The sequence below is a fragment of the Anopheles marshallii genome, chromosome 3, assembly GCF_943734725.1.
Source record: "Anopheles marshallii chromosome 3, idAnoMarsDA_429_01, whole genome shotgun sequence".
Classification (NCBI taxonomy): Eukaryota; Metazoa; Arthropoda; class Insecta; order Diptera; family Culicidae; genus Anopheles; species Anopheles marshallii.
Window position 1 is genome coordinate 3,362,494 of NC_071327.1, and position 23,462 is coordinate 3,385,955.

Consider the following 23,462-nt stretch of genomic DNA (forward strand, 5'->3'; position numbering starts at 1 on the left):
ACCCAACAAAAAAGGAACAAAAAAGTACTTTATTGCGTAACGTATAATCTGTCTGACAAAACAAAAGTATCGACAAATGGCACGTTACCTCTGACCGGTGTTCACGTTTATTCTGAGTTCACGTTCCATTCGCTTCCTTATTCGCTCGCATGCGAAGCAAATTATAGTCGCCAAATGGATGAATATTTCATTTGTTAACCTATTGTATTAAAGGTCTGATGAATAGATGTTTAATAACGGTTAATTGGTACTCAACGCTATGGAATATTCTACATGAAATCCTTAAGCACAAGAAAAACAGAGTAAGATGTCTTGACCGCCTGCGGAGCAAGAAATGTGTAAGAGATCATTTAGTAGCCATGCTTCATACGTTACCACTCACCTCGGCAAACAGTTCCAAATTCATCGCAAGAATACCCCACGCTGTAAGGCGCAATGGTTTTTGGCCACGTGCTATAATCATTTGCACTAGTTTTAGAGTACTAGGACGATGTTGTTCCCACTGGAACTGATACGTCTGGTGGGCAATTTGTGTGCCGATAGTGCTAAGCTCGGTACACAGAAAGCAATAACCGAACATTTCCACTGTCAAACTTATTATTAATTGCAATCCATTCATTGCTATAAAGTCGAATCCGGTGGTCAACATGTATAGAAGTAAAAGACACCATGTTAACATACACAGAGCGAGTTGTAATGACAATACCACACTTAACGTTTGATTTAGTAGTGTGACGCAACTAAAAAGTTGGAAAGAATAGTGTCCCTTATTAGTCAAGCGACTTCGTTGAGAAATATCGAACATACCGTAAAGCAAGCTGATGCATTTGTATTACTTTTTTCAACTCTCGATCAATGTTTTCTGGTGCGGTTTGATCCAAATTCTCAATGGCGATCCTGACGAGTAGTAGTAGGGTGTTGCAGTACTTGATCGTGCTGAAGATAGTTAATATTTTAGTAGCGTTGTTGTAGCAGGCATAAATGTATATAACTATAACAATTGTACTAAAAACAATGTAGCCGAAAGTTGTATGACGATTGTCGAGCCAGTAGAACGTTTCCTCCAGATTAGGATAGTACTGGATCGAATATGCGGATTCGTTTCCGACTGTTCGCGCCTTATAGATCGAATAATACGTCAACGTGCATGGTATTGTCCAGTAAAGTGTACCTGTTAACAGTACATAACAACAGAAAAATACTGACATTTTCTGTATCTTTCTGTTAAGCCTAATCAATATCTGTTCTGGTAAATAATCTGGTTGATGAGCTGAAAGATACACTGAAGCGAGAGATAACTTTCATATATACAAGGTAAGACTTCGACAAGCACACCAGTATACTCACCAGTATTCACGAAGGTATCAATCGAGTTAAGCAGCTGCCTGTAATGATTATGCTGAAGAATAACGCAATAGAATCCTACATAGACGTTGGTAAAAAATATCAGCTCAGCAACACCATGTATCATGGCGTCAGTACTGGGGTACGGAAAGAAAACTTTCGGTACCACTAATCCACCGATATAGACGAAGAAATTAAATAGATTTATTCTTCCAACATGCTCTGTATCTTGTCTCAAACCAGATAGGCTTAGTAGATATTTAACAATCGGCATAACTGCTTTCGAATCTTCGGGACTTAACCGGAACATTGTAACGAACACAGTAACGCACTGGACGAGATTGATAGGAGGCAATCAGCGTCGATGTATTTATTAGATAGAAACTGAATGATTGCAGAATTGTTCTATTCAACGGAAAATATTGGATATCTATCATTTTATTCTAAGTGCATAGTGAGTGCAGTAAGGCTTAAACGGTCTCCACAACGAAATTGCACGTGAAAGCATTGATTACAATAACAATGTGACCCTAATAAATACATTCATAACTGTAAATCGATTATTGAAAGCGTGAGCAAATGAATGCAAGAAAGTTATGAGAACTGTTGCAGCTGATTCGCGCTTCTATGTCACAGCACATTAAAATACGTCCTTAAGCACCACAAAGAAGGAATACGACATGTTGAGCATCTGAAATGATCAAGATTTTGATCAATAAGTTCTAATTGACATCAGTCTTCATCAAACACAAACGCGGTGTATCATCGTACCGCACCAAACTGCTCCATGTTGACGAGGCGAAATTTGGCCGCTGTTAGTCCCACCTGGCACTGAGTTCGCAGTATCATAAAGGCGATGTTTTTCTTCCTTTCTCGGTCGAAATCGCTCCAGTTACAATCGTAGAGTGCCTGTCCAACGTTGATGCTCTGATGAGGGAAAAGGAAAATAGATCAATCCTCCAATCCAAATTCTGCTTTCGGGAATTATATTTTTTTGATCCAGACCTCCTGAGATAACTGAGTGCCAAGATAACAATATCCAAAGGTTTCTATAGACACGAACAGGAAGAGTAAGAACATGTTGATGAACTTCACGTTGATTCCCTGCAAATAAGGATCTTTCGTTATGAAAGATTCATCAAAAGCTATCAAAATATACTCGATCCGATCTTACTGATACTGAGAAATATAGCATCATTGTGCCCCAGATCAAGATGCACAGCACGAACTGCATCAGAAGTAGTGGTTGAAGAACCAACTCCAGCAACTCTGCACAACGGAGCGCACGCTGATGGAGTTCCCGTACTTCAGACAATGCATCGCTTTGGTGGCGTACGTCCGGGAACGTCTTCATATATTCCAACTTCATCACTACAATTCGCAGCACAGATTGACAGTACTTGATCGTGTTGAACACCGTCACCGTCTTAACCGTACCGGTATAGGCACAAAGATACATGAGCGGGAACATGAACACAGTACAGATAGAGTATCCGAGTACGGAGGTACGGGTGTTAAGCCAGTAGAAATCCTGTTCGAGGTAGAGACTGAACTCGAATGTGGTGCCGTTGTTGCCATCTGCCATGGCGGTCATATAGCCAGAATAGTTACTCCAGAGTGGTGCGATGCAGTACGCTGTGCAGACGCAACACATGTAGAGACAATATAACGTCGTATACTTGTGGATTTGCAGGTTCAACATCACGAGATGGCTCCGGATAACTGATGGTTGATAGTCACGAAACGCTTTCCATTTCATCGGTGAAGCAATAAATCAAGTCATTCACGAACCAAGTTACGCTTCATGTTTTGCAACTTACCTTTTGAAACGAACGATCGCAATTCCACAACGAACTGCTCGAAATATTCGTACCGCAAGTAAAACATGAGCATACCGGCAAACACGTTAGTTTCGAGAATAAGCTCAGCATACCCCCGGATAGAAGCCTCCAGCGTGGGAAATCCGAAGCACACCTTTGGGATCACGATGCCAAAACAGTAGGCCACAAAGACCAAGATGTACTTGTAGCGATACTGGTGGTCATCCCAAACTCCGATGACTTGCAACAAGCGTAGTACCAGCGGCATTACGGCAGTTTCATCGCATGGTTTGAAACCCATGATGCAAATGAGAGACTGGAACTGGTTGAGACTATAAGCCCACTTACAGCCTGGCCTGGACTCGTGACGTTTCGGAGGTTGGAGGCGAAAACAATTGCTCCTAAATATGTGTTCCTATTGATAAGCGATCTTGATGTTGTAATGCGCGACAAAAAAGAATATTTACTAAGAAAGCACCCAACAAAAAAGGAACAAAAAAGTACTTTATTGCGTAACGTATAATCTGTCTGACAAAACAAAAGTATCGACAAATGGCACGTTACCTCTGACCGGTGTTCACGTTTATTCTGAGTTCACGTTCCATTCGCTTCCTTATTCGCTCGCATGCGAAGCAAATTATAGTCGCCAAATGGATGAATATTTCATTTGTTAACCTATTGTATTAAAGGTCTGATGAATAGATGTTTAATAACGGTTAATTGGTACTCAACGCTATGGAATATTCTACATGAAATCCTTAAGCACAAGAAAAACAGAGTAAGATGTCTTGACCGCCTGCGGAGCAAGAAATGTGTAAGAGATCATTTAGTAGCCATGCTTCATACGTTACCACTCACCTCGGCAAACAGTTCCAAATTCATCGCAAGAATACCCCACGCTGTAAGGCGCAATGGTTTTTGGCCACGTGCTATAATCATTTGCACTAGTTTTAGAGTACTAGGACGATGTTGTTCCCACTGGAACTGATACGTCTGGTGGGCAATTTGTGTGCCGATAGTGCTAAGCTCGGTACACAGAAAGCAATAACCGAACATTTCCACTGTCAAACTTATTATTAATTGCAATCCATTCATTGCTATAAAGTCGAATCCGGTGGTCAACATGTATAGAAGTAAAAGACACCATGTTAACATACACAGAGCGAGTTGTAATGACAATACCACACTTAACGTTTGATTTAGTAGTGTGACGCAACTAAAAAGTTGGAAAGAATAGTGTCCCTTATTAGTCAAGCGACTTCGTTGAGAAATATCGAACATACCGTAAAGCAAGCTGATGCATTTGTATTACTTTTTTCAACTCTCGATCAATGTTTTCTGGTGCGGTTTGATCCAAATTCTCAATGGCGATCCTGACGAGTAGTAGTAGGGTGTTGCAGTACTTGATCGTGCTGAAGATAGTTAATATTTTAGTAGCGTTGTTGTAGCAGGCATAAATGTATATAACTATAACAATTGTACTAAAAACAATGTAGCCGAAAGTTGTATGACGATTGTCGAGCCAGTAGAACGTTTCCTCCAGATTAGGATAGTACTGGATCGAATATGCGGATTCGTTTCCGACTGTTCGCGCCTTATAGATCGAATAATACGTCAACGTGCATGGTATTGTCCAGTAAAGTGTACCTGTTAACAGTACATAACAACAGAAAAATACTGACATTTTCTGTATCTTTCTGTTAAGCCTAATCAATATCTGTTCTGGTAAATAATCTGGTTGATGAGCTGAAAGATACACTGAAGCGAGAGATAACTTTCATATATACAAGGTAAGACTTCGACAAGCACACCAGTATACTCACCAGTATTCACGAAGGTATCAATCGAGTTAAGCAGCTGCCTGTAATGATTATGCTGAAGAATAACGCAATAGAATCCTACATAGACGTTGGTAAAAAATATCAGCTCAGCAACACCATGTATCATGGCGTCAGTACTGGGGTACGGAAAGAAAACTTTCGGTACCACTAATCCACCGATATAGACGAAGAAATTAAATAGATTTATTCTTCCAACATGCTCTGTATCTTGTCTCAAACCAGATAGGCTTAGTAGATATTTAACAATCGGCATAACTGCTTTCGAATCTTCGGGACTTAACCGGAACATTGTAACGAACACAGTAACGCACTGGACGAGATTGATAGGAGGCAATCAGCGTCGATGTATTTATTAGATAGAAACTGAATGATTGCAGAATTGTTCTATTCAACGGAAAATATTGGATATCTATCATTTTATTCTAAGTGCATAGTGAGTGCAGTAAGGCTTAAACGGTCTCCACAACGAAATTGCACGTGAAAGCATTGATTACAATAACAATGTGACCCTAATAAATACATTCATAACTGTAAATCGATTATTGAAAGCGTGAGCAAATGAATGCAAGAAAGTTATGAGAACTGTTGCAGCTGATTCGCGCTTCTATGTCACAGCACATTAAAATACGTCCTTAAGCACCACAAAGAAGGAATACGACATGTTGAGCATCTGAAATGATCAAGATTTTGATCAATAAGTTCTAATTGACATCAGTCTTCATCAAACACAAACGCGGTGTATCATCGTACCGCACCAAACTGCTCCATGTTGACGAGGCGAAATTTGGCCGCTGTTAGTCCCACCTGGCACTGAGTTCGCAGTATCATAAAGGCGATGTTTTTCTTCCTTTCTCGGTCGAAATCGCTCCAGTTACAATCGTAGAGTGCCTGTCCAACGTTGATGCTCTGATGAGGGAAAAGGAAAATAGATCAATCCTCCAATCCAAATTCTGCTTTCGGGAATTATATTTTTTTGATCCAGACCTCCTGAGATAACTGAGTGCCAAGATAACAATATCCAAAGGTTTCTATAGACACGAACAGGAAGAGTAAGAACATGTTGATGAACTTCACGTTGATTCCCTGCAAATAAGGATCTTTCGTTATGAAAGATTCATCAAAAGCTATCAAAATATACTCGATCCGATCTTACTGATACTGAGAAATATAGCATCATTGTGCCCCAGATCAAGATGCACAGCACGAACTGCATCAGAAGTAGTGGTTGAAGAACCAACTCCAGCAACTCTGCACAACGGAGCGCACGCTGATGGAGTTCCCGTACTTCAGACAATGCATCGCTTTGGTGGCGTACGTCCGGGAACGTCTTCATATATTCCAACTTCATCACTACAATTCGCAGCACAGATTGACAGTACTTGATCGTGTTGAACACCGTCACCGTCTTAACCGTACCGGTATAGGCACAAAGATACATGAGCGGGAACATGAACACAGTACAGATAGAGTATCCGAGTACGGAGGTACGGGTGTTAAGCCAGTAGAAATCCTGTTCGAGGTAGAGACTGAACTCGAATGTGGTGCCGTTGTTGCCATCTGCCATGGCGGTCATATAGCCAGAATAGTTACTCCAGAGTGGTGCGATGCAGTACGCTGTGCAGACGCAACACATGTAGAGACAATATAACGTCGTATACTTGTGGATTTGCAGGTTCAACATCACGAGATGGCTCCGGATAACTGATGGTTGATAGTCACGAAACGCTTTCCATTTCATCGGTGAAGCAATAAATCAAGTCATTCACGAACCAAGTTACGCTTCATGTTTTGCAACTTACCTTTTGAAACGAACGATCGCAATTCCACAACGAACTGCTCGAAATATTCGTACCGCAAGTAAAACATGAGCATACCGGCAAACACGTTAGTTTCGAGAATAAGCTCAGCATACCCCCGGATAGAAGCCTCCAGCGTGGGAAATCCGAAGCACACCTTTGGGATCACGATGCCAAAACAGTAGGCCACAAAGACCAAGATGTACTTGTAGCGATACTGGTGGTCATCCCAAACTCCGATGACTTGCAACAAGCGTAGTACCAGCGGCATTACGGCAGTTTCATCGCATGGTTTGAAACCCATGATGCAAATGAGAGACTGGAACTGGTTGAGACTATAAGCCCACTTACAGCCTGGCCTGGACTCGTGACGTTTCGGAGGTTGGAGGCGAAAACAATTGCTCCTAAATATGTGTTCCTATTGATAAGCGATCTTGATGTTGTAATGCGCGACAAAAAAGAATATTTACTAAGAAAGCACCCAACAAAAAAGGAACAAAAAAGTACTTTATTGCGTAACGTATAATCTGTCTGACAAAACAAAAGTATCGACAAATGGCACGTTACCTCTGACCGGTGTTCACGTTTATTCTGAGTTCACGTTCCATTCGCTTCCTTATTCGCTCGCATGCGAAGCAAATTATAGTCGCCAAATGGATGAATATTTCATTTGTTAACCTATTGTATTAAAGGTCTGATGAATAGATGTTTAATAACGGTTAATTGGTACTCAACGCTATGGAATATTCTACATGAAATCCTTAAGCACAAGAAAAACAGAGTAAGATGTCTTGACCGCCTGCGGAGCAAGAAATGTGTAAGAGATCATTTAGTAGCCATGCTTCATACGTTACCACTCACCTCGGCAAACAGTTCCAAATTCATCGCAAGAATACCCCACGCTGTAAGGCGCAATGGTTTTTGGCCACGTGCTATAATCATTTGCACTAGTTTAAGAGTACTAGGACAATGTTGTTCCCACTGGAACTGATACGTCTGGTGGGCAATTTGTGTGCCGATAGTGCTAAGCTCGGTACACAGAAAGCAATAACCGAACATTTCCACTGTCAAATTGATCATTATTAGCAATCCATTCATTGCTATAAAGTCGAATCCGGTGGTCAACATGTATAGAAGCATAAGACACCATGTTAACATACACAGAGCCAGTTGTAATGACATTATAATATTTAACGTTTGATTAAGGAGTCTAACGCAACTAAAAAGGTGGAAAGAATAGATGATTAGTAAAGCGTCTTTGTTCTCAAACTTTTGAGTCCAAAAGTACCGTAAAGCAAGCTGATGCATTTGTACTACTTTTTTCAACTCTCGATCAATGTTTTCTGGTGCGGTTTTATCCAAATTCTCAATGGCGATCCTGACGAGTAGCAGTAGGGTGTTGCAGTACTTGATCGTGCTGAAGATAGTTAATATTTTAGTAGCGTTGTTGTAGCTGGAAAAAATGTATATAACTATTGCAACTGCACTAAAAACAACGTAGCCCAAAACTGTATGACGATTGTCGAACCAGTAGAACGTTTCCTCCAGATTAGGATAGTACTGGATCGAATATGCGGATTCGTTTCCGACTGTTCGCGCCTTATAGATCGAATAATACGTCAACGTGCATGGTATAGCCCAGTAAAGTGTAGCCGTTGACACCACATAATAGCAGTAAAACACTGACATTTTCTGTATCTTTCTGTTAAGCCTAATCAATATCTGTTCTGGTAAATAATCTGGCTGATGAGCTGAAAGATACACTGAAGCGAGAGATAACTTTCATATGTACAAGGTAAAACTTCAACAAGCACACTAGTATACTTACCAGTATTCACGAAGGTATCAATCGAGTTAAGCAGCTGCCTGTAATGATTTTGCTGAAGAATAATGCAGAAAAATCCAATAAAGACGTTGGTAAAAAATATCAGCTCAGCAACACCATGTATCATGTCTGCAGTACTGGGGTACGGAAAGAAAACTTTCGGTACTACTAATGCACCGATATAGACGAAGAAATTGAATAAAATTCTTCTTCCAACATGCTCTGTATCTTGTCTCAAACCGGATAGACTAAGTAGATATTTAACAACCGGCATAACTGCCTTCGAATCTTCGGGACTGATCCGGAACATTGTAACGAGCACAGTAACTCACTGGACGTGGTTGATGTGGGACTTTTAAAAGCAGTTTTAGCTTCTTCCTTGTTGACATGGTGAAGATGCAAAAAAGCGATATTACTTAAACGTTTCATGACGATTCAAAACCGTTCAGAAAGTAATTGGACACAATCAATTCCGAGAATTTGTCAGAATTATCAGTCTCCCTCGCAACCGTTATGATCAAACGGATAAGAATATGGAAGGTGAGATTGGTTTATCGCAAGAATCGTTCATTTGCCTGCAAAGCCGCTTATGTACGCCGCGGGCGTTTGATTGTTTCATAATCTCCACAATAATCTTACCGCAAAGACCATCGCGGCCATATCCTATTGTGGATACACGGTAGATATCTAACTGTGATATAGCAGCTTAGCCACCACTAGCGGGGTTCATGCATTCTGAACGGGAATATCTGTTACGTCACGGGCGGTAAATTCGATAAAAACCCCAGTGCGTTTACAGTCGCTAATCGCATCGCTTAACCCATTTTGTGATTGTCGGGATTAACGAGCAAGCTCTGGGGGAGTTATCGGTACGTTGGAAAGGTGCGAATAATCGTGACTTAGCCCGCGACGCTTGACCATGGCCGGGTTTCTGTGGTTATCTCCAACCGCAAAAGACGCCCTCTCAGTCAAGTGATTTTAAGTCAACGAACGTACACGTCCCTCGAAATGTCGCTCCATTGCAGTGCATCTGTTCTTATCGGCAAAGTGTGTCGAGAGAATCGGTAGGAAGGTCAAGTCTCTGTGTTATCAGCAGTTCTTTGCGTAGCGTTGTGGAGGTTTGTTTATATTCTTTTATTAGCACACCGGTTTTGCTGTTTCTTTGTTTGACCAAATCCCTTGAAATATTATGAAAAATGCTTTCCATGAAATTGTAGCCCTATTTGTCAAGTTGTGGAATAATCGAATGTAGAATTTGGCAAACTGGAGTTCAAATTCCACCAAAAGAGCCTCCACCACCTCGAGTGAGCAAATACCTAACAGACAAAACAAAAATCAATCGTTCAAAGTACGATTTACAGAGAGAGAGAGAGAGAAATAATTTCAGTCGATCCGAAAATAGACAACATCTTACTAATGGGTTCTTATCATCTCATTCGTTTGTTTTTCACTTGTTTTTTCGTTTTATTGCAGAATGTCTTCCTCAACAGCCTGTCGCTTCAGGTGGTGGTGGCCATGATCGTCGGTAGCCTGCTGTCCAACACGTTCAAGTATCATGCGAAAATGTTTATCATCGTGCTAATGTCATTTCTGGTGCTGGTCGTTCCGATACCACTGTTTCTCTTCAAACCTCGCTGGCCACTGAATGCGCTGTAAGTGGCGGCTCAAACACCTGATCTCAATAAGTGTTTCTAACGTTTTCTTTTTATTTTTTTTTCCAGAATTCCGGGCATTGTGGCGTGTGCATTTATTCGACTGTTTGGTGTGGAATATGAAATCCGAGGACAGGAGCATATTAACGTTCGTAATGGTGGTGTTGTGCTGCTCAATCATCAAAGTGCAATCGATATCGTGAGTAAGTATCGCTATACGCTGACGCAGAGCCCTCATCCTACCCAGAGAACAATCAGAATAATTTCCTTTCATGTGCTTTTTTTTCCTCCTTTGTAGTGTTATCGCGATTGCTGCGAGAGTTCCGTAACATCGTGCCGGTGGTAAAGAAGGAACTGTTCTATATGCTCCCGTTTGGCATCGCGTCCTACCTCGTGGGGGTTGTGTTTATCGATCGTAAAAATACTGCCTCCGCAAAGGATGTTATGAAGCGGGAAGCGGTCGCCATTACCAAAGACCATGTAAGCGTTCAATAGAATGAATGAATGATAAGGACTCTCTAGACCCGCATTCGTGCCATCAATTACTGTTCGTTCTTTTTTACCACCCACTTCTTTTAGCTAAAATTGGCCATTTTCCCGGAGGGTACGCGGCACGACAACGATACGTTGCTACCGTTTAAGAAGGGCTCATTCCACGTTGCCGTCGATTCGCAATCCATCATCCAACCGGTGATCGTGTCCAAGTATCACTTTCTCGATCACAAACGCAAACGCTTCGGACGGGGCCGTGTGATCATTAAGATTATGCCCGAAATCCCAACCAAGGGTATGACGAAGGCGGATGTGAACGAGCTCACCGAACGGTGCCAACATCTGATGCAGACGGAATTCGATGCGCTCAGTGCGGAAGCGAAACAATACTGCCATAACTGAGACGATGCGAGGACGACTCTCCCACAAAGGCGTTCGGATGATGTGTAGGACGTAATAAGCAGTAGCAAAGCAATATTAGTCATTGTTGCGGGGACCAGCAATAGTTGCAGACAAGTTGCAAGCTTCGAGTGCAAAGACGCAAACAAATTGAACAGCAGAACAACCCTTGGCGCAACACGACGGAGGAATCGAAGGCGAAGAGACAATCTGTGATCATTTGGTGTCCATGGTATACTATCTGGTCACCAATTCGTGCTTCGTCGATATTAGTATCTGCAAACGAGAAGAAGAAGAGAAGACGGTTAGCAATAGATCCGGGACGAATTATCGTCCCCCAAAAGGCAGGGTTCTTGGCCGTTACTATCAGACTCGTACCTGGTACCTGAGTACTTTTCTGAGTACGATAAGCAATTTCAATCGACACCATCTGAAAGATGTAAACGGCGGAGATGTATTCAACGTCAACTAAACGATCGCAAGGAAGCGCACGTATAAAAGACAGAAACGTAACAAGCGCATATAGGGATTAGGTAGAGTAGTAGAAACACATACAGCGTTCGGTGGTTGTGTTGGTGTGCTAAAAGGTTAAACAATCATTTAGAGAGAAAGCAAAACGTGAGGTTAAAAATTGTAACGTAGACATAAAACGATCCTATTAGGGTGTGAGTGAGAGTTGAGGTACTGGAAAGCTGTAAAATTCGTAGCGTATGACACTAAACAGTAGTAAAGGATTTCGATTTCGGCTATGTTTTTGAAACGTGGTAAGAAGAAATCATGCAATTATTTACTTTGTAGTGTACCGCCAACATTAACCAAAACAAAAAATTAACTGTGAGGAACTACACGTTCCGCTGTCTAGGACAACGTTGTTTAGGTCGAAATAAAACGTATGGCTAATTTTAGGCAACTACAACCGAGGAAGCATATCGTGTAGATTGTTGCATGTAATGGCAATGAGGTAATGGGGGAGGGGGTTGCGGAGGATGGAGAAAGGGGGAGTGGGGCGAAAATGTACCGATTGGAATCAAAACACCACCACCCTTAATCGGTCCGTTGCGTGTTTTCTGTGCTGTGTTGTGTGGGTGAATGGAAAAATATGCAAATTATGGACCAGGGATACAACAACGTATCTGCTTTCATGATGCCTTTGTCCCTTTTTGTAGTCTGATGGGTGCCTGCTCTACGTCACGGGGGTTTATTTTTGTTTGACCATTTGCTAGTTTCTAACCAAACCCGTACGGATTTTAAGCAGGGATGCAAGTGTTTGTTTAATGAGGTAAGCTTGAATAGAGTTTTCTGTAGCCGGAAGCTATATTTTCTTAAAAGGATCTCGTTTATTAGTTGTTGTGGCTGTATTTTAACATGTTTTTACTGTCGGCTTTAATAGAACTGATTCTTTGTGACTTTGGTCTAGAATTTCCAAGATAAGGGCTTTAAGACCCATTTTGATAAGCTGAACTATGATCAAATAGAGAAAATATTCAATTTCAGTTCAATGCAAAAAAATCCGGTTTCTTTTGAAATTCTCCACTTGAAATTACATTTCGATTGGTTCGTAATAGAACCGCACAGTCGAGTTCGAAAAACTGCTCGACAATGCGTTTCGCTGATTGCTCGAATCAAGCTTGCATCTGGCGAGCTTTGTAATGTTAAAAGCTGACTAATTACAATATGTTTAAGGTAAAATGTATAGCTTTAAACGTTATTTATACTAAGTAAAGCATCTTAGCTATACCAGCCTATCGTGATACAAAAAAAAACAAGAATGTACACAGTGTTGATGACTACAGTGCCTGCCAGAAGTTCGCTTACGGTATACTGGCCTATGTTGTTCATGAAATAATATTTCTGCAATGTTATTTTTTTTCAATTATTCCGACAACAAAGATTAATAGTTATGGCGTAGTTTGAACACTTATGTGGCTATTGTATGAGAATTTATTATATGAATATGAATAAGATATCGACGGAGTTTTTTTTAAATATTCAACTTCACGATTTTTTTTCTCAACTTTAAACTTTTATTTTAAAATTCTTATATTTAATAATACGCACCTTCTCGCGTGCCATTCTTTTTGTCCATCACTGTACGCATGCGCCGTACCAACAGTCGCTGAAGATGATGGACCTCGGGAAAGCTCGCGACCGTTCTCGTGTTTATTTCCGTTTGAATCCCCGCCACGGAACGGCCACCGTCCGCGGCGTCTAATTCACGGCTTCTGGGGTGTGTTGGAACACCCAAACGCCGCAAAACCATCAATTCGACGGGTGAGCCTGTGAAGACCGTTTCGGTATCTAAAGTGCGGCATTTGTCTCCGGTGTGTTTGTGTGTACGTGCGTGCGTGCGTGGGAGTAGTGTATAGTGTGCGCTTACTAAAACAAAGCTTAATAGGGTTGTAAAACAACAAAGAGGTGCTTTAAGTTGCATTAAATACAGTGAACATTGAGCAGCCAGCGTTTTTAGCACGGTTTCGGAATGGAACCATGGATGTGTCCTTTCACGATTGCTTTTATCCTTTCGACGCAGTGGCAGCAGGTGTGCGTGTAGTGTTTTACGCTCACACACATTGAACGATTTCCATTTCGTCGAGACACGGGAACCTACCGGCGAATTCCCTTCCGGCGAGACGACGAAAGCTCGCTCAGTGGGGGGAGATCCTTGTTTTTTGACGTTTTCCGAGTGCGATTGTTTGTGTGTCCCCTCCTGTCCCTGGCCTGAGGATATCCCTCGTGCTGCTATATTTATCAACACCAGCCGGAACACGGCACTGTGTGTTTTCTACGCCAAGCGCCTTTGTCGGAAGTTATCGTCGCTCGGTCCTCCTATCACGTGGACATCAGCCAGACATCCGGAATAGCTGCTAGACACGAGCTTTTGTTCGCTGGTGTTGCTAGTACGCAAGCATGTGTAAACACATGTTGGAGACATAGCATGTTGTTGCTGATTTAAATTTTTATTCCTCGAAAAAAAAATAGTATCCCAAAACCCTCGACGGGACTCCCCAGGGACGACAGTTGTAAATCTCCACGACAGCACCTGTTCGATTTCCAATCTCTATGCTGTGAAATACCTCAGCATTAGGTCCCTTCCATTGACCCACGTCCGCTGTGCAGGTGCCGGTGTGTTCTCCTTTTGTCTGGTATTGTCTTGTACGCCGAAAATAAACGCCCTGCCCGTTTCTTTCTTTTCAATCTATCCCGCCCGATTGAGATATTGCAGTTGTGCAATCATGCAATGCACTAGCCAAGCAGGCTGTGATCGAGTGTGAAAGCGTACAAAACGGAATAGAAAGAACGGGGGTGTGTTTGTGTGAGCAGGACGATCCAACCAATTCATCGTCCACAATCCGGAATTTCGTCAATCGACATCGGCTGGCGGATGGGTTGTATGTGTCTGGCCGGTGGTAGGTGAAGCGGAAAATTGAAGTAAATTTAGAACAATTTATTGTCGTAGCCACTGATGAGACTGTGCCGCGAAACCGGCGAATGGAGGTAAAGTGGAGCGTCGTCGTCGTTGGACCAGCATTTGTGAGGTTCGTTTGATTGATTTCGCTAGTGCATTTATAAGAGTTCTTGTGTGCATGTGTGTGTATATGTGTGATATTGATAGTGTAACTGTGCAACAGTCTCGGCGCGTACTCAGGTACTAAGTTTGGATACTAGCTAATTTACAACGTCTACTACACGTCTAAAACAATCCATCAAGGTAAGTGGAGGTTTTAGTTACTTACATGCTTACCCAATCGCCAGAGATTCTACCAGATAATATCCACACTTTCCTCCTCTATGGGGAGCACGAGTCTTATGCACAGAGGTGAGATTGTCCGGTATCAGTTTCATACTCCTGTTGTTAAGTGTTGTCATCCCTTAAGTGTGTTAGGTTAGGATCCCTTAAATATCAAAGTTTATTCAATAGATTATCACCATTAGGAGTGTTGGAGTTGCAAACTGAATCTTAAATATACTTTGAGATTTAAAATTGTTATAGATTTTATGACATCCTGTGGTTTCTTTAAGATATTGCTTCTCGAATTTTCTGTCGGAGTTTTCGAACTTGGGAGTATCCACAATATTGATAGTTCTTGCACTCATATACGACACTTAGTTATAGAATTGGCCCAAAACTAACGTTGCACTACTTATGCCACGAAGTGTTAGGTCTGTTTTCGGCCAACTAAATAACTGAAATACGACATTAAAAATTGTTAAAAAAAGGCGTACAACGCAATCACTAAAATTAGGACGTGTTTTTACTTAAAATTGGAGATAAGTTGTTGATCTGGTAATGAACATAAAATCATTATTGGTGATCTCCTACTGGAATGCAGTAGAAACTCTGAAAAATCGAACATCAGTTCATTTCCGATGTTAGATGATCCGTAACACCTGTTATTACTCGTGCGTCTTCCTGTGCCTGATAACGATTGTGCAATGTTCTGGATCGCGTGTTACAGCAAGACCAAAACTTGACTAAGTAAGCCACTGATTCGCATGCATCCGACTAGATGGTGATAATTGTGTCCAAGGTATATACCTTCCCACCCCGTGCTGCGTTGTCCGTTGTACACTGAGAAGATCACCGGCTTTCACGGTCGCATTGGTCAATTGACGATCACGTGTTATGTTTGCATGAGCCCGGCAAGCAGTGCGCGCTAAAGGGCGATGTTGATGGCGTGTGCCGTGGCGTGTCTCTATCTATGACATACACACGTACATCGACCTGACGATGATGGTGATGATGATGCATCGCTATGCCGGTAAAATGTGGTACGATCAATGACGAATAACAAAATCGCGTCCACTTTGCGCGGTTGTGGTTGTGAGGGGCGTTGGATGCTTACAAAAAAAAAGTAAGGGAAACAATGGTACGCATTGCATCCGAATTCTCTATCGGGTCGAATCAATAAATATTGATAAAACACGCCTTTCGCCTGGGCGCGCTTCCTGCCCCTAGCAACATAATATTATATCCGCGAGAACTATCCACCCACTTAGCGTAGGTGGTTGGCTCATGCCACACAGCCTTAGAATGTTGTGTGTTCTGTTGGAATGTTTACAAACAATCGTCGGAAGTAGGGAAAGCTTTTCTTTCCCTTTGCTGGTACTATTCCAAATGAAACATCCTCCCACAGTTCCTGGCTCCTATTTTCAGGTGTGTCAGGTTCAATTACTTACCATCCTAAAGTTTTGTTGAACCCTGTGCGTCGGTTGCCAAAACATTCCGACAAATTTCCGAACCTTACCCTATGGAACCTTACCCTATTTGTAAATGATAATTACAAGCGTCCCAACTTTCACTTTACCCACCGGCCGAGGTCGCTGAAGTTGCTTTCTGTGTGTGACGTGTGCGTCCGAAAGCTTCTAATGCTTTTATGTCCCCTTATCAGCTCGATGTTCGACGTTCCGGTTAGCAGTAATTGCAGTTCAGTTTCTGTGGCCGGTACGGTTGCATCGTTGTTGGCTAGTGCCGCTGTTTTATGTGTTTTGCAACCGTGCAATTGTGGGTCTGTTTGTGGCAAAGTTGGGCGAACGGCGAATGAACTCGATGGCAAATGAAGAAATAGTTAACAAGGTGAATAAGAGATGTGGTGTGCAGGGGGAAGATTCCTGAGTGTGTCTGATAGATTTAGTATGCTGTAGAAATTGTGTGATAAAACAGAACCAAACGTGATACGGAGGTCGTAACAGACTATCGTGGGAACGGCCAACGATCGGAAGGCAATTTCTGTCAATAATGTCTTGATTAGATCGTATCTACAAGCTGTTGTCGTGGTCGTCGCATGTTCCGCCGCTTTAGAATCCAATCAACAGCGCGACTTCAACATGCGTGCTGAAAGGCCATTTCTACAACGCGCCAGTTCGGATTCTAACCTCAACGAACTTTACACTCCCCGGACTCTCACCGACGGTGGTATACGACCTTCAACGGCCTTAACTCTAGACACCACAAGACGATCGCAGACGGGTACCTTTAATACCTGCAGGTCTCTCTGGAAGCAAAAATCCTCAATTTCCTTCGATAAACGTAAAGGATTAGTGAGTGCCGAGACGTGGCACACACCTCCACTCATTGCAATATTAATCACCAGAACGTGTGCCCGCAGGACAACAGGCTTATCGCTTATCTAGCGGAGGTTTGAAGATTACGCAATGCAAGCGTCTTCTGCACGCTTGGCCGCTTCGTTTTATTGTGGCGAAATTTATCAACCGCCTTTCTTCGCCAATTGTTATCGTACTCCAGTTATCGACTAGAGGCTTTTGACTTCGATGCCAAATATGTGCAACGGATCTTTTATCGGATTAATCGCATTAAGCGGGCACCCGCGGGATATTGTGGCAGAGCACGATGTGTCACGTGTTCGCGGCATTTCGCAAAAGTGAGGATCGTCCTGGTTTGCGTTGTAGTAGTCTTCGAGGTGCAGTACTGCGCGGATTGCCTCTAAGTGGAGTTAATGTTGTGTTTCGCTTATTGAGCTGTTTCTTGTACAGTAAGTGGTGTGGGCTATTGTTGGTTGATTCGTTGCGATATTGGAGTCGTTAGATTACAATGGAATTATTCGCGTGCAACATGATGCCGTACGTTCAGCATTGCCTTGGTCGGAATAGTTTGGGTCAAGGACCCAAAGAAAAGAGTAGGCTATCATCAAGCAACTACCGGATTGTTCAATCACGAAGTAAACAAAGATCATCGCCTTATCAGACCAAACTTATGAAATGCTTCCTTTCGAAGCGTTATCAACAATTTACCACCTGGTTGAGCGAACCGAAGGTAATATAGAGTTGCGATAAGAGACGCACTTTCTAATCAATGACGGTAAATGGTCAAAATATCGCGGACTTATCACAGCCGGACCGCGTGGTCGTTCGTTTTGGACTTGGGAACCTACCGCTCTAACCGGGATGCAGCTCAGTGCGAGAAGTCGTTTGTTTGCTACAAAACGTGCTTGTTTACCGATACGTGTAGCGCACCAGCTTGAGCTTGACCTGGTGCTGTTGTTAATGAGTGGTAACTCATCGTGGTAAAGTGGTTTTTTTTTTGGCTCGTGCATATGAAGCATGACTGTTGGTAAGTGTAATTAGCGAGTCCCAAGTGAAGACGCTTTCGTACGGCCAGTTGTCGTTTGACGTAATTCATTATAATGCGGTGTGTTAAGCATGTCCCCAAGATGATCGACTGATGAGGCAAAACATAGGGCCCTCTTGATCCCTAATCACTCTCAATTCCTTTGTGTGTGTGTGTGTATTAAATAATATGATGTACCATCCGCTAATGGGCGCAACTAATTCTTCGGTTTTCGGTTCTCTTCCCACTAGATGACCACATCGAACGGTGAGCTGCTCGGTTTGGCCTTCATGGCGTTCTTCATCATAACGCTGTCGTCGACAGCCCGCTATTACTTCAAGTTCTTCTGCTTTATCGCCTTCTCGGTGGTGTGTGCCGTCGGTCCAGTGCCACTGATGTTGATCCGACCGCGAGACTATCGGAACGCACTGTAAGTATGATGGAAGTAGCAGAAAACCTTCCGTGGCCGTGGTAGAAATTGAAAGGTCCCCGATTACTGGGCTTTCCGGGACACGCGTTTCCGCCATTAGCCAAATCCAAAGACCCCTAGTTCACCTAGATGGGGGTTAAAAAAAAGAAAAAAACGGATCAGAGATGTAGGCCACTGATGGGATGACTTTTCGTTTCGAATCCCTTCACGCAGACCTTCCGAATGGGGGGTGGAGTTGGAAGTTCTAAGTTATGGTTGTTGTTTTTTTTTTTTGGGGGGGGTTTTGATACATTTATTTCGCGTACTTTACGTGGGCGTTGGGGGCGTCGTCCTTGTTGTGTTGGGAATTGTGGCCTGTGGAAGTTCAGGTGGAACACCCTTGCGCGTATAGAAAATATATTTACCGGGAAACCCCTTTCCAGATGGCGATTAGGTTAATTATGCATGGAGCCTCCGTATTGGAGCGGCTTCCCAGTAGGATGATTCGATACACAGCCAGCTTCGATAGCGAGCGTGGGCACGAACGCATGGCCTTTTCACTCGATAGCTTAACCGTAATGAACTGAATTGTTGATGGTGAGCCCAGCCAAAACCAGGGCTGAATTCGAATGATTGATAGGCGCACAGGTGGTTGTTACGACGCAACAGGAAACACGCCTATAGTTGGGACATTTGAAAAGGATAATTCATGCTAGTGGACGGCAGTTTTACAAAGCGGTTGATATGGACAAATCTTCACATTAAGGATTAATCTTCTTGTTTATTTTTTTTCCAGAATTCCGGCATACTTATGCATAGGCTTTGGTAAAATGCTTGGTGCATCGTTTACGGTGCGCGGTAAAGAAAATATCCAACGAAAACACGGTGGAGTCGTGCTGATGAATCACCAGAGCGCACTGGACTTGATCGGTATGGAGATACATCGCTCGCTACCCGCTTTCCCACGAGTTCAACCAATGTACATGTTTCGCTTTTAAATAATTATTTACAGTACTGGCTGAGCTTTGGCCCATTATGGGCCGGTCGACGGTGGTCGCGAAGAAGGAGGTACTGTACATGTTCCCGTTCGGGTTGGCTTGCTGGCTCTGGGGGACTCTGTTTATCGATCGGCAGAACCGTGATTCAGCCAAGAGCGTCATCAACAAGGAAGCAAAGGCCATCAACGAGAAACAGGTACGCGTTATCAAAGTAGAACGGAAACCACCTCCACCGAAACCTCCCTTCCGTGCATTATACATGCTCGAATGACACAACCTTTTTCTTATTCCCGTTTTTCCCCCAAACAGGCGAAGCTACTTTTCTTCCCAGAGGGAACGCGAGGAAACGGCGATAAACTGCTACCGTTCAAGAAGGGCTCCTTCCACGTAGCCGTCGAATCGCAAGCCTTTATTCAACCGGTGGTCATTTCCAAGTACCATTTTCTGAAATCCAATGCAAAGATTTTCGATCGAGGTAGGGCAAAAGCAATCGCCGTACACGGTTACGAACGACACAACTGACCTTTGCGTTTGGGTGAACTTTAATCATCATTTGTTATATGGTTCTCATTGTAGGACAAAACATCATCAAAATTCTTCCCGAAGTGCCCTGCGCCGGGTTAACTAAGGATGACATTCCGGAGCTAATGGAGCGGGTACAGAAGATGATGCAGCGGGAGTACGAGCTACTATCGGATGAGTCGCTATCGATTAACAACATTAGTGAGGTGCACTAGAAGGGTATTGGTGGGTAGGGTTCTACGTTCCTATGTGGGACGTGCCCAGTGCGACACAAAACGGTTGACCTGGTAAAGCGTGTTAGAATAATACCCCGGATCTTCATTAGGGTTAGAAAAATGCTGCAGAGACAGATAAATTGCATGATTGCTCTCCTTCGTCGAAAGGAAGTACTCACTCATCACCACCTCATCACGTCAAGATACAGCAACTCCCCGTTCAACAACAGAGAGCTTAGTAGATGCGATTAGTGATTGCCTTGTTTTAACTTTTGAGTTTTGTTCCGTACGAAGCTATCCGGTGTAGAATTTATTTGTTTCTTCCAAAATAACCAATAACCCGGTCGGATTGAAGGATACCTTTTAGTAAGCATGACGCACAAAACAGACCCCCAAACGGAGCCGCGCTACTTTTCGAATAAACCCGTTTTGAGGATATACTCTTTTTCCTATCTTCCTTCGTCAGAGACTTTATAGTTCCTGTGTAGTAGATGTAAGAGCGCGTAGAATGAGCCATTATCAGCTCAACTCATCAGCAATGGGTTTAAAGTTTCCAAAGTCAAATAGTTATGATCAATCAAGAAGGGAGGGTGTGAAGCAATAGCAGGCTTGTAAATAGCGTACAAAGTACATATTTTAGCAAGATAAGAATTTTATTCGAAAGAGCAAAACTAGGGTTTAGGGAGTACGGTAGTAAGTGGTAAGTGGCGCAGATGAAAGCACAAAATGGGTAGAAAAGTACAACAGCAGTGTATGAACGCGAACACGACGTTAAATGTCGTACGTTAAATGTGATAATACATTAAAACGATGCAAAAGATCTAACAAGCATGTATGTGTGCGTGAAAGGTGGTATAGAATACGAGAGAACCGGCGGTGGCGGTGTTATTACACCTTGCGTGCCCTTAAAGGGGATAAGATTATGTTCTAAGGTTTTTGTGTGATCGCTAGATGGAGCACGAATGAAATCCCAACACGGACGGTAGAAGGCAGTTTATTGCCCTCGGAAGAATTTCCCCTTTACGGCGTCCGCAAAGAAAACATGACACTTTTTGTCGGGCCACAGGTAAGTAAGATGAGGCTAAGAGGAAGAAATCAATTTCACTGAAATATGCACAACTCTGTTACTGTGTATGTTTGGCAAAATGTGGATGTAGATGGAGAAGGAAGCATTTTCTTGAAGAATAATGCTCCACAATCAGGAGCGCTATCATTGGTTCGGCGCGTATAGGTAGGGCGAATCATCTTTGAAGTTTTACACAGTCAAATCTTGAAGAGAGAACTGCAAAAAAAACCCCTTTAACATTCCTCTCCATTGTTTTATGAGAAATAGTTGCTTATATTATACTGATCTAACTAACTGAAGAGGATTCTTTCACCTGCAATTACTTGGTTAATTGCAATTCTGGCGATGCATGAAGAGCAACAGCTGTAATTGTGCTGCCAATTGTGATTTATTCACCTTGATTAATGATGCTAGACAAACAATCCGTCACAGGGCATGGCAATGTAAGAGGGAGTGACTAATGATTTACAGGATATTTTTTGCAGAGGTCGTCTAAGGTTCACCTAATGTTGGCTATTTCATGGGACACTTGAGCAAATTTCATTCCTAAAGAAGAGGGTGTTTTATGTTGTTGAATGAACAACACAACACTTGGCTAAAATCTACAACACTTTCCACGAGACAACTGACACTGTATGTCAGGGCAATCAGGACAAGAGTCCTTTTCTATTTCAGGACCTTTTACTAGATGTTAGAGGGTAGCGTGTACATATCAGTTGTAAGAGACGTGGAGAAGATGTAATTATTGACTGTGAGAGATTGTACGACTGTTTGTCTTCCCATTGACAAACACGACTCTCTGTGAGTATTTGGATGCGTAATAACATCTCATTTTCCTCCCTTATCCGATCCACACGGGTAAAGATTTCGAGTGTTGCATGAAGGTGTTGTGACCAATCGGCCATGCTATTTGTTTGCGTATGAGGGTAATTTTTTAATTTACTCCCACGACGGAATTATTGTCCTTACCACTGGTATGTCGTAGCTATTCTAATCTCATCACATCTAATTTTCTTTCTTCGACCCCTCGACCCCGCATGCCTTGTGTGGCCCACGTTTCCGCAGAAAAGTCCGCAAAACTATTCTCCCTAATGTTCCTTTTTGACACGTGCCAAAAACTGGTGCTCGAATGGAGGGGTGACCGTAAACTTGGTGCGGGAATGATGGTGTGGAACTGGGACATGTAATCGACAGGTTCCCTTTTCGCAATGAGTGCATATTTGGGTGACATTGACATCTCGGCATTCGACTCTTTGGGCGAGCGTTTTGCGTTAAACCTGCACCGGAACCGGAGGGGTGAAATTATAAACATCTTCCATCCGTTTTGCGGATTCTTTTTTCCACCCTCGCAGTACCTGTGAGGTACCGTGGGCGGTTTTATGACTCCCGGTGGAATTTGTCCTGTCGCTTTCACTTTCTTTGTTGTGAATGTGTGTGGTGGATGAAAATTCGTTCGGAAATACTTTTCCTCTTCGTTTTGCGGTTTCACCGAGTGGCAGACGGGGGAGGGGGAGACTTCATTGTGTGATACGATGATCTTTGCGTTCCCAACGTGAAGGGACAGGATGTAAAAGGACCTTCACCGGTGCTCGGTGCTGGTGCGGTGTGTCTGCGTGTTTCATTTCTCATCTTCTGGGAAGCCTAATGACACTCTCCGGGTTGGGGTAGCGTTGGCAATATAAGGAACACAGTGAAGGTGAAAGTGTTCATTTGGTTGTTTGGTTGCTGGGTTTATCCCCCATGCGAGCAGAAATGGGCCAGTACGTTTGGTAAGATGTAAGGATAAAGTTCACACCGATGGGCAAAATGAGCTTCGGGAAAGGTTTAACATACGATAAGCAAGGATATTGGAACGTAGGTTTTCAGAATCCGAGAAACAGTGTGAAGGGTTCAGGATGATTCTAGCTTATGTAAGCTATGGTTTCGTTGGGAAACGTTCTTTAAATACTATTGACAGGAGCAGAACGGGTTATGTGCTTCTTTTTCTTGGGTCACCTTCCGGGAGAGTCTTCCCCGT

At 42.9% G+C, this 23,462-nt stretch overlaps 4 protein-coding genes across 4 annotated transcripts; 2 read left to right on the forward strand and 2 right to left on the reverse strand.

Moving 5' to 3' along the window:
- Positions 1-1,984: 1,984 nt before the first annotated feature.
- Positions 1,985-3,432, reverse strand: LOC128716225 (odorant receptor 33b-like). The gene is made up of 5 exons (XM_053811145.1): positions 3,165-3,432; positions 2,519-2,979; positions 2,350-2,448; positions 2,116-2,271; positions 1,985-2,035 (listed from the first exon to the last, which is right to left on the reverse strand). The coding sequence occupies exons 1-5, from the start codon at positions 3,430-3,432 to the stop codon at positions 1,985-1,987; spliced, it is 1,035 nt and encodes a 344-aa protein (XP_053667120.1).
- Positions 3,433-5,624: 2,192 nt separating this feature from the next.
- On the reverse strand, positions 5,625-7,072 carry LOC128716227 (odorant receptor 33b-like). The gene is made up of 5 exons (XM_053811147.1): positions 6,805-7,072; positions 6,159-6,619; positions 5,990-6,088; positions 5,756-5,911; positions 5,625-5,675 (listed from the first exon to the last, which is right to left on the reverse strand). Exons 1-5 carry the CDS (start codon positions 7,070-7,072, stop codon positions 5,625-5,627), a joined length of 1,035 nt encoding a protein of 344 aa, XP_053667122.1.
- A 1,098-nt stretch (positions 7,073-8,170) lies between these two features.
- On the forward strand, positions 8,171-11,172 carry LOC128716231 (1-acyl-sn-glycerol-3-phosphate acyltransferase alpha-like). Its single transcript, XM_053811150.1, has 5 exons — positions 8,171-8,227; positions 10,100-10,278; positions 10,348-10,481; positions 10,577-10,758; positions 10,858-11,172. The coding sequence occupies exons 1-5, from the start codon at positions 8,171-8,173 to the stop codon at positions 11,170-11,172; spliced, it is 867 nt and encodes a 288-aa protein (XP_053667125.1).
- Positions 11,173-16,708: 5,536 nt separating this feature from the next.
- LOC128715684 (1-acyl-sn-glycerol-3-phosphate acyltransferase alpha-like) lies at positions 16,709-20,379 on the forward strand. Its single transcript, XM_053810594.1, has 6 exons — positions 16,709-16,744; positions 18,487-18,665; positions 19,441-19,574; positions 19,657-19,838; positions 19,952-20,117; positions 20,219-20,379. The coding sequence occupies exons 1-6, from the start codon at positions 16,709-16,711 to the stop codon at positions 20,377-20,379; spliced, it is 858 nt and encodes a 285-aa protein (XP_053666569.1).
- The last annotated feature ends 3,083 nt before the right edge of the window (positions 20,380-23,462 follow it).